Source organism: Amphiura filiformis, chromosome 9 (genome assembly GCF_039555335.1).
Source record: "Amphiura filiformis chromosome 9, Afil_fr2py, whole genome shotgun sequence".
In the NCBI taxonomy this organism is placed as follows: domain Eukaryota; kingdom Metazoa; phylum Echinodermata; class Ophiuroidea; order Amphilepidida; family Amphiuridae; genus Amphiura; species Amphiura filiformis.
Genome location: NC_092636.1, coordinates 52,076,390 through 52,088,417, shown reverse-complemented (window position 1 = coordinate 52,088,417; position 12,028 = coordinate 52,076,390). Strand labels below are relative to the sequence as shown.

Genomic DNA, 12,028 nt, shown 5'->3' with positions numbered 1-12,028 from the left:
GAGTAAAATCAAACACTTTGGCATGAGAAAGATATATAACTACTTGCTTTCCCTACCTAGTATTCTCTATCTATCTATCTTGCGGACGCATCCGAGAAAGAGTTTACAATTCTTTTCCAGGAATCTCTATCAGCCATCAGATTTGGGAGGTCATTAATTTCTTGATTGGCGTCCCCTTGCCACACAGTCGATGTAGTTGAATGGTCTTCTTCCTCTACATGTTCGTGGAAGCCTCATACAGATGACATCTGAAATTATTTGGTCTTTTGCACGTAGCAGTGGCCTGCAAATCTGGCTCGCCGTTGAGCAACGATGGAGGACACCTGTGGAACACCATCATAGATCTCTGCTTTGGTTTTATGTTCACGCCAGGATATATTTCGAACCCTCATCAACAGCCGGGTGTAAGTACCATCAAGACGGTCCTGAAGATCTTTCTTCATTGTCCAGGTCTCACTTCCATATAAGAGGATACTCTCTATGCAGGCTCTAAAGAAGGCAAGCTTGGTATTTCTTGATATGTTGGACTGCCAGATGGTGTGCAGTTTGTTGCAAGCTTTCCATGCTTGAGCTTTGCGAGTCAGAAAGTCTTTCTTGCTGTCGGCAACAAATGAACCAAGATATTTAAAGTCCGACACCTCCTTGAGTTGTGTGCCATCCCGAGAAAGGATTGGAGTTGGGTTCTTATCTCCATTAATACACATATATTCTGTCTTCTTGGAATTGAGAAAGAGGCCAACTTTGGTGGAAGCATCTTCTAAAGATGACAGAAGATCTTGGGCATCTTGTGATAACGTAGCTGTTAAAGCGATGTCGTCTGCGTAGTCAAGATCGGTTAAATACTTGTTCTTCTCTCTGCTCGTCTTATTGGGCATGATGTCAATCCCTTTGGACTTGTCACTGTCTATCGACTGTCTGAGGAGATAGTCTACCACTATCACAAAAAGGTAAGGGGCCAAGGTGTCGCCCTGCAGGATTCCAGCAGTAGAGAGAAACTCTTCAGTTGGTCCATCACCTGTTTGTACAAAACTTGAAGGATTATCATACATTATTGCAATAGCATTCACAATCTCCTGAGGGATCCCATAATTACTGAAGAATATGCAGCATGGCCTTCCGGTTAACACTGTCGAAAGCTTTTGAGAAGTCAACAAACACAATATATGCCTGCTTCTTTGAGATTTTAAGCTCTTCTATTATCCTTCTAAGGGCTAGAATCTGTGGTGTGGTTGATCTACCCTTGCGAAAACCATTTTGGTTACGTCTGAGAATAGGATCTAGATGAGGAGAAATCCTGTTAAGCAGCATAGTGTTATACAGCTTGGCAGCAAGTGCTGACAGTGTGATACCTCTATAATTTGATGGTTGTGAAAGATCCCCTTTCTTCGGGAGAGGTATAATTGTGGATCTTGACAAGGCTTTTGGCTTATTTCCTTCATGGTTTCATTACAGAAATCAAGCAGTTGCTGATGGAAGAGTGGGTTTTTCCAAACAATGGCTGGTATGTTGTCAGGACCAGGTGTTTTTGACTTGTTGAGCTTGCTCAGACCTTTTTGCAGTTCCTCCATAGTAAATGGACCATTGTGTATTGGGAGATCGTCAGAGACATTGCTGTTAAAGAACGTATCTTCAAGGTTTACGTCTTGCTCTGGTTTCCCTAGTAAGTTGGAAAAGTGTAGAAACCAGTTGTCACGACGCTCTTCAGATGTATTGCCTTTCACTCTAACCACAGGAGCAGATTTGGTGTCAGTTATCTCCCGGAGGAGTTCCCAAGAAGCTGCATGTTTATATTCATGATGGAGGTTGGACCTAGTATTACCCAGTACTTAAGCACTGCCATGGTACGTTAACAAATACCGTATTTTGTCAAATAGTCGCCCCCCCTCAAATAAACGCCCCCACCACTTTTTTTCAACCAAGATGTTTCAAAATGCTGATATTTCCATGCTATCTTATGTAGTAAGCTTACCAAGTTGCCCACATGGTGGATAATAGCACCACTTTTTGGCGAAAATCTGGATTGGAAACCCGGAAGTGAACCAGAAGTCAGTGTTTCTAGTTCATAGTTCGTCATTTTAGCGTGAGTTTTAAGTTTACCTAATGATTTTAACGTGAATTATCATTCTAAAATTGACCTTGAATAAACGCCCCCCTTGGGAAAATGTAATGCCCCCGGGGGCGTTTATTTGACGAAATACGGTACTATAAGCCTCTCTACTGGATTTGGGTTTAAAATCTATGACTACACCTACCTTGGACTACAAGATCTGGTTTAGGCTCTGTGGCTATCCTTCTGTTGAGCGGATCAACTTCCCCAGGTGCAATAAATCCTTCTCTGAGTAGACTGCTTAGAATGTGCAATGAGTTAGTCCACATAGGCTGTGTCTTCCCTCCTGGTAGTCTATCCTGGCTGTGTGGATTCTTGTATTCTAAATCAACCTAGTTACAAAACACAAAGCAATGTCAAAATGTGCTGATCACCTTTGAGGAGAAAAATATCAAAATATCTAGACCTATAATTAACAGCATTATGACTGTGAAAATAAAGTACTATACTTCTATCATATGCATATTTTTTTATTATGTCAAAAATGTTTTTAAAAAAGTGTTAGCTTATGTTGAGGTGAACTAGAGGCCAGAATTTATTGTAAACACACCTAATTGGGTTATTCCATTTAAAATCCACACTAACACTGTGGAAGATTTTGAAAATACCTTCCAGAGGGAGAGAATGAATTTCAAATGAAATGAATACATTAGGCAGCTCCATTCGAAATTTCATACACCCTCTAAGAAAGATTCAACCTGAATATTCCAGAGGGAGGGTGAGTTTCAAATAGAGTTGGCAAATGTGTTAATTCCCTTTAACATTCATACTCCCCTTGAGGATGATATTTCAAAAATCATCCATAGAGGAAAAGTGGACTTCAAATGGATTCACCCATTTCCAGATATCATAAACACTGCTATCCATCATTACCTTATCTGCTGGTACATAGTAGAACTCTGGTACCACCCTCGTACCATCATCAAGCCTAACCATGATTTCATCTAGTGCTTCACTGTACTCATCTACTTGTTCTTTGTTCCCTCTAAAGATACCATCTAAGATCAGATAGCACCAGAAGAGAGGCCATTCACATTCAATGTTCTCAAACACTTTCAACTCAGCTGGCTCGTAGTAGAGTCTGGTGGGATCCTATGAACAAGACAACAAGACATATTTAAGGTTGAGAGGTGAGAAACAGAAAGGGAACTTGGGAGCTATGATTCACTTATGCAATTAAAGCACAGATTCTCAATAGGTAGCCCATGAGCCAGATCCGGCTGGGTGATCCTTCAACAACTCTAATACACTGGCAAAGTTACGTAATTAATCGGATTAACTACCATAGCAATAGGTCAAAATAATTTTGAACATATCGCGCTGCACTACAAGCAGGTTGAACTAATCACCTGTGTATGTCTGCAATCATAGATTGAATACAGTACTGGTCTTTTCAAAGATACTAATCTTACAGGTGCAAGTGATCAGCATGATATGGTTCAATGCAGAGGTACCGCGTGAACGTATCAGTGCAGCGTGGTATATTCAAAAATTGTTTTGACCTATTGCTATGGTAGCTAATCCGATTATTACGTAACTTCGCCAGCGTATATGTAGAGTAAACATATCAAAACAAGGTGGATTTGGCCTTTACACAAAGATATATGGTAAACAGGTGCAAATTCATTTCAATATTAGAATATCAATAACACTTTTTACTAAGTTTGATTTCAGTTTAAATTTGATTTTCATTCATTGCTATCAATGCGATCCACCTTATTTTCACCCCTGGGGTGTATTCCACTAAACGTTTAACCCTTTGTAACTCAAGTAACAGTTCGGAAGTTACGGACACCCTTTTACTACGTAATTTTAATAAAAGGGGTCCTGTAGTAAATCCTTACGAAGGGTACCAATCGCAAGTCATTTTAGTGAAATGGATTTTACGATGTGTTGTAAGTTACGATGATTTTGAGACTTACAAAGCTTTTTAAGTTCAGTGACATGGACCCTTGGAAGAGTATTTCCCAAAGCACAGGCATGCATTAGATATGACTTTCACTTTCAGCAAAATTGGTAAGTTCATATACTTCCAAATTTTGAATTCAAACTGGTATTTACGAGCGTATATTTCAATTCACACACAAAATACACTTCAAACCAATTTCAAATTTCTACAAGAAATATATATACAAATAAGCATGAGCATAGTGCTGCAACATGCATGTGTAGGCATTTGGATATTGAAAAGCTTTGAATAAATTGAGATTACTTAATCATAAAATGCTTATGTGCATTATGGATTGAAATGATTAAGACAATTTGCATGCAGCATTACAATCTTCATATTCACAGTAAGTCATTAACCCTACAGGATCATTCTCATATCCACCTTTGCATATCCCACACACCTCATACTCGTAATGCACCCAACCAGGGACATCCCCAGTTGATGATGAGTTAACACATCCGTCAGTAGGGACTCAGGGGTTCCACAATTGCATGTGTTTGTGTGTCAAAACATCCCAAGTTGACTGGAAAAATGTCACTATGTTCACACAAAAATTACACCGTTAACAGGTCAACTTTCTACATGTTTTAACATACACACCCAGTTGCATAGCATTAAAGCCATCGTGTACGATCTTTTAATATGACATTTGTTTTGGTTTTTTTCAAACCTGATTTTTGGGCATATTTTCAGATCAACAGAGCAATTTTGACATAAAGTCATAATTATGACCTTATGCCAGCCATAGAACTCTGTGTTAAATGACCAAAATAGCCAAAGGGGTTTCTTTCACTTTCCCTTGTTATTTAAGCTTAGAAAGCCTTCCTGACAGTTATTACTAATATTATTTCAGCATTTTGGGTAGAGAATAACAAAATTAAAATTTTATTACATTATGGCATTCAAGCCCCTTATGGAACTGAGGATATCCCTGCTTGACTGTGTTATTACAAGCAAATTAGTCTTATTCATGTTATTCAGTGTTTTCTTGTGTGTCCACAATTAACCCCCACCTGCACACACCCTCTATATTCACAGACATACAGAGTGCAATGTCTATTATTAAACATGGGCACAATCAGAAACAATGTTGATAATTATGTAACTTATTAATATAAGATAATGATTATCTCTTCTTACTTCTTCAATTGGAATTACAACACAAAAACCTATTTCTTGTCACTTCTTTTACTGACTTAATTGACTTACTTACATGTACATGTACCAGGCCGCGACAAATTTTATTTTTTAGCTTGCCCGATCGGGCAGGCCATACTGTAAATGTACTTGCCCGAACTTGGTTCAAACTTGCCCAAGAATTCCCGCGATTTTCCATGGGAAAAATAAGTTTAAAAAACGTTATTTTTACGGCGGCCATTGTGGTTTTAATAAGCCTATATTTTATGATGTTAACATGGTTAATGCCGAGTGATGCTACCGACGTGCCGTCACGTGCGGCCGCGGGCCGCCGGCAAACAGATTTAACTCACAAGTCTCGCATGATCATGCAAGACCCGAGGGCCTACATAAAAATTAAAAATGTATAAATTCTGATTATGTACAACACTGAATAAAAAATGAAATAACAACATGGTTTTTTTTTAAAATCAAACTTACCTTAAATTATTGAAGTAGCATTAGTGTTTTTGTGGTAATTTATGTCCATGAACATGTTTTACTTTTACTCGCACGTGTTAATCCCTTGGGGCGTTGACCTGATAACCTGCATGTTGCAAATTGAAACGCTGTTCCGTACAACTCACTTACCCATAAACGGCACTGTCAGTCGTTATATTTTCAGCGAGTGCAAATCATGGAACAGCCAAAACATCGCCAGATTGACCAATAAATCAATAATATGATTTTGCTTAAATGATTTGTTTATGTGGCGCTATTGGTATGCAAATTTTATCCCCTGACACGCGAGTACAAGTCAAATCACCATGGATACGGGGCTTCACCTACAGCTGTAAAGGGATGGGCACTCAGATTCCCACGATAGATCAGTGATATGTTTACATGAACATGCTAGTAATTTTGCAGGACAATAATTTTCGTAGGACAGCTTAGACCAGAAAATAATATCAGTATCGTATTAGTATGGTATTATTATTAATTATTATTTATAAAAATTGTTTTCTGCACTGTAGAATATTTGCGATACTATTATAAATGGTAGGTGGTTAAACCCGGGCTAAAAATGAATTAATATTTACTGCAAAAAAAGACCCGCGGTCCCCAACCGGAAATCCCCGACTCGCTGAGAAATCATGACAACAAAACACTGACTGTGCCGTGCCGATCAGAATTAGGAATGCGTTATACAATTACATTCATGCCCTCCCGCAATAATTATTGTAATTTTTAGGTCTAGAAAATCAAATGTTTTCTTTCTTTTAAATCTGATGGAAATAATAATTGAAGATTTGACGTCCAAAGTCAAGCTTGTGCTCATGTATAAGTAGGCTTTCTATTGCAGGTAAGCTTTATTCAGACTTGCCCGATCGGGCACAGCTCTTCAGAGTTTTAATTGCCCGACAAAAAAATTGATTGCCCCGGGCTATCGGACAGGCGATTTGTCGCAGCCTGACATGTACATACAATTATAACATTAAAAGAAACAAATTTATTCCATGTTCACTACGATCCGTTTCGCCCGAAGGCTCCTCAGGTGAATGAGAGAAATGTAGAACAAACTTAGAGTCATGCGTTTATCGCGTTCCTTAAACATGTTTAACGCGCTTGATTTTTATACGCTCGCTTGCGTTTTTCCTTAAACATGTTTAACGCTCTGGTCGCTTTCTTGCGTGTCGCTTACGGTGTCGCTTACACGTGTGGTCGAGTGGATAAGGCGCCCGACTCATAATCCATAGGTTGCGAGTTCGAGCCCTGCTCGTGCCAACGTGTTGTGTCCTTGGGCAAGGCACTTAATCCTCATTGCCTACTGGGGGATGGGGTTGGGTTGGATTGGATGTTTGTATAGCTGTTTGTTTCAATGTTGCAATATTGGCGCTGATTAAGCTGCTGCCTGCAAATTGCATTGTGTCTGTTAGGTGTGTTTAATGTACAATTCTAGCAATTTGACCTGCGGGTCACCATTAGAGTTTGAAAAAAAAAAAAACCTTCCTTTTTATATGTATTTATCCTTATAGCAATATGAAAGATTATCTAGTAATATAATAACAAGGTAATACGATAAATTAACATCAGAACTGGTACACAGGTGCTCTTTTAGTTACAAAAATGGTTGAATATTTAAAATTATAAACAGAAGTTACAACACAGGAAACTAGCAAACCAAATTAGTAACAAGCCAATTCAGCATTATATGTACAGCTTTTATCCTGATACATGTAGATCACATGTATTAAGTTAGTGTAATGAATGTTTCCCTGCCTGAGTTAGATTTCATTGAAAAACTGCACTACCTTCTACTTTTGCAAAATGTATGACACATCTGCAGTTATAATATCATTGTTAATGTAAACACATCACAAAAGCCTTTACCTACAGCAGGGGTGTGAGTGAACACAGATGAAAAAAATGGTCTAAAAATAGGTATGAAAATTCTAAAACTCTGAAATTTGGAAAGCTCCTTTGCCGATCAATCGATACCCATCTCTTTTGCAAAAACGATGTTGCTTTTAGCGATGTCACTTGTCACATGAATGCATCAACCAATCATTGTATTTGTTAAGTAATTTACTCTTCTTGATCATCAACTTTCAGAGGTCAATTAATTCAAATCAATAATTATCAACATCAATAGATGTTGTAAAAATGTATTTTGTTTGATCGCTGTGACAGTATCAATGCAAAAGCAATTACGATTGCCCATCGCTTTTCAAAAGTGATGCCTAGTGATCACTCAGCAATCTAGTATAAATTCCGCTTCACACCCCTGCTACAGTCAATATAAAAGATGTAACCGGTATTAATATTCATTCTGCTGTTTGCTTGACATTTTCTCAGTTCCTCTATTTTGATGTTGCAATCAAATTTGATTTGGATGTTGTGTCTTGCAACTGAATGAATTGCAAGACAATGTTTGATTTAGGGGTTCATTAATATAATTAAGGATATGATCGATTGTGTATGCCTGAGGCAAAGCCGAGCCTCAATTCTATTAATGAACCCATTCATACATTTCCCTACATTTGGTGATCACATTTCATAAAATTTATAACAAAATAGCATACATAGCATTCTTAAAAATGCAATTTCCTGTGTTTGTTCTGTACCAAAACTGTCATGCTAAAGCAGCTATACATTAACATTGTTTATGCCCGGCTCTCGACCAATCATGCGCTCTATTTGATAACGCATATGTGTGAACATCAGATCATCTCCCACTATAAGGCAGTGTAAAAGAACTCTCAATACTTTGAAGTTTTTAATTGTATGTTATATAAGGGGTTTTCTATAACAAGTGCCGCTATCAGGTTGGATAAGTGCTAAATCAAGTAGTGTCTGTATGTATTTAAGAAACATCTGCATGTTTATGAACATCTGCAAATTCCAATTACATTATCCGTTCGTGTCAAAGGGTACATTTATTCATTTTACATAGTTTACCCGTTGCATATTTCATATCGCACCTTTTACTCAGTACATGTGTCGTTTAAAAATGCGCCCTTTTAACACTGAAAAGATTTGTCAACACATTTGGTTAAAATTGAACTCAATAAGACATGCCTCAATACATCTTGGATAATTAGCATGAGATAGGGAGGGTCAAACTATGTACATACACTGATCTACCTTAATCATTGTCTTGCCATCATCACTCATATAACAGAAAGGACTACCTGCTTCTGCCTACAAGGAATAACATGCAAAGTTGTAACAACTTGACTTGAATGACTCAACTCGACACAATATTTTCGGACTTACTCAAGTCTCAAATCCCAAATGATTTGGACTTGAACTTTTGGACTCAAGTCTCAAATCCCAAATGACTTGACTCAACATTTCAATACCTAGACTCGAGACTCTTGCCCCAGATGATTCGACATGACACAAAACTTGGTGACTCGACTACAATTCTGGTAGCATGGATGTCTCTGTTTTACATTTGTGAATTGTTTTTTATAAAAACTTAATAAATTATGCAAAAGTTATGCAAAATACATCACATCTATTTCAGAAGATTTTCTATTGGTCTTGTGAAGCGTTTCATATTCGAAACAAACAATTGAAACCTGAAACAAAATTATATAACTTTCATGTCACAAACATTGCTTCATGCCTCACTTTTTAGTATATCTGCTGATAAATTACAACTCTGCCATAAACTGCTACAAAAAATACTGTGCATCATTCTGCCAAGTGTAATCTATGTCAACTGCACTAATTGGCGACAATTTTTAAAATTTAAATTGCAATATTAGTATGTAGAAGCCTATACTTTTCCCTAGTGCAGTCCCTGAACCAGTCATTTTACAGAAATGCCACATAAATCCCTCATTGTCAATGACAAGAAATAATAATTATTAGAACCTTCATTATACTACAACAGAAAATTGTGCACTACATGACCATAATAATTTACTTTCATGGCTGACTACATACATACAATCACATGGGATCTATTCCTATATTCTTGGCATTTGCTATTCATATTCTGAGTCAATAGCGTGATCTTACTTTTGGTGAGCAAGCTCTCATTTCTGTCATCAGCACATTTCTACCTTGCTATTTCTTTTACCATTACAGATTACTTTACTTATCAAGAGTAGGCCAAAACTCCCCCCATACTCCATGTAATCCTATTTCTACATTGAAAGATACTAAACAATCAACTGGTAATAGTAACAAATAACATCAGAACAAACCTTGCCATTTCACAGCCATTGGACGCTACTCATGTTCACAGATATCATGACTTACCTCTTTCACAGTCTTGTATCCATCTCTGAGAAATCTACAGCATCCATAGCGACCTTGTAGTTTGTCTATGATCTGTGTTCTAGTAATACTACAAAGAGACTCATCATCACAAGCGAATCCTGGAAAGCTGATGATTCCTAGTAGACCTGCATCGATTTCCTATGAAAGATACATAAACGAAAGCTTTAAGTGTAAATATCTGAAAAAAATTTCACCTGAAAACGGGTGGGACTATACTCGGACGAATACTGTATTTGGTATGAAAACACTAAGATAAAGAGAACTTAATTATGGTAATTTTTACATCTCATTTGTTAGAATTGACTTTGAAGTGTCCCTTTTATTGCTTGCAGTAAATTGTATTATTGATTTGGATTCAGCACAGAGATAATGGAGGGTTTACATGTCACAATCCTTTAATAACCATCAATCACTGATTTTCTGAATACATCTGATAAGAAAAACGTAGTGAAAGGAAATTAGAACAGCTCTTTCAATAAAAATAACAACTTACTTGATATTTTGTCAACACTTTGATGGGACATCATTAGAAAGTGAACGGTGGAACAGTAAAATTTAATCACAATTACCATCAATTTATCCAAAATCTAAAGAAAATTTGTTACTCAGTGCCAGAATAAATTTTGATTCTTGCCAAGCAATCCTTTAATTCTCTCAATTTATCTTATACATGTAGCTGCATTTTACACCATAACATAAGTTACCTTCCAGTACACAGTTTAGGTACTCAGAAGGCAGTCCCTGTATATTGAAAATAAATGCATAAATGCACACATACAAACACATCCCACATACTAACCTTAGATGTAGATTCTCTTGGTAACATTGAATGCAAGATAGCAGCACACTGGGCTATTTTATCAGACTTGCAATGGATCACTGATGCTGCTCCACCTCTGGCACCAAACAGATCCAATTCATTGATAGCTTCTAAAGCAGCCTGGGAAGCAAAGAAAATGAGTATATGGCAGAGTTTATTTGATGTCCAAGGCCCATGGTGAGAGGTAGGGCTTATGGGAATGGATGATAAGTGAGGTACAATGTTTGACACTTTTAGCAAGCTGGAAGTAGCACTTACGTGCAAATACCCCAATATCGGCTGCATCACAATTATTTTAAGCTTTGTTAAGCTTCAAAACAACTTGGGCACGCAAAATTTGAGACTATTGCAAAAAATATTTCTTACGGTAGTACATGAAAGTATGTTTTACACAAATTTTATTTCAGATTCTAACAAACTGTGCTTGGATATACAGTCAAATAGGTTACATTTTTGCTTCAAAACTTGCCATCACACATCGCACTTAGTAACATGTAAGTCGCCATGTTGAATTTGTCACTCCTGGGATGATAAGATTCATGCAATGCATTACTGGGAAATAATTTCAGGAATATCATAATATGGACATTGCTATACATCATAGACACATCGTTAGAAGCATAGAAAATATTGTATTGTGATATTGAAAAATTTATTGCGACAACATTATAAGGCACACCCTTACGTAAAGGAAATTAAGCAAGCACACACTCGCATGCTCCCAAGTACACTGAAGACCAGTGTCTTAGCTAGCCACCCGTCTGGCCGTCATTTTAGACAGGGAGTTTGCTCCTGGGACAGGCAAAATTAATGCCTTTGACATTATAATTGTAGGTGTTTAGAAAATCTATTGACCTTTTTAGTAGACCAGGTTTGTAAAACAAGGTTATAGCAGCACATATTTGAACTCTTTATACCCCCAATGGGCTGTAGAAGTCTGATCAATGTTTTAAAGGTCAAATTGGGACAGGCAAATTTATTTAAATGACGGGCAAACCTGAATTTCTAGCTTAGACCCTGCTGTAGAATACTCTCTGCACAGATAAATGAGCAAGATGTGAACTAATCTCCAATCAGCTGCTGGAAAGACCTATTGGATGTTGGGTGTCACAATTCATTTTGACCAAATTATTGAATATTTCAATTATCCTTACCTTAGCCATACCTATGGAGCTTGCATTGAGTTCTGGTAAGCCATGATTACATTTATCACCTCTTTCCCATATTCCATAATCCTAGA

The 12,028-nt window shown here is 37.4% G+C and overlaps 1 protein-coding gene across 2 annotated transcripts in view; it reads right to left on the bottom strand.

Annotated features, from left to right (window-relative positions):
* The window catches only part of LOC140161143 (probable phosphorylase b kinase regulatory subunit alpha), a 59,646-nt gene that overhangs the window by 45,427 nt on the left and 2,191 nt on the right, over window positions 1-12,028 (bottom strand). Inside the window, exons 3-8 of one of the 2 annotated variants that reach the window (XM_072184575.1) lie at window positions 11,943-12,023; window positions 10,768-10,908; window positions 9,948-10,106; window positions 8,820-8,876; window positions 2,981-3,199; window positions 2,253-2,439 (exon numbers count right to left, since the gene is read on the bottom strand). In XM_072184575.1, the coding sequence (XP_072040676.1) occupies window positions 2,253-2,439; window positions 2,981-3,199; window positions 8,820-8,876; window positions 9,948-10,106; window positions 10,768-10,908; window positions 11,943-12,023 (844 nt within the window). The remainder of the gene's footprint in view (window positions 1-2,252; window positions 2,440-2,980; window positions 3,200-8,819; window positions 8,877-9,947; window positions 10,107-10,767; window positions 10,909-11,942; window positions 12,024-12,028) is intronic. The other variant, XM_072184574.1, reaches the window with a different exon arrangement.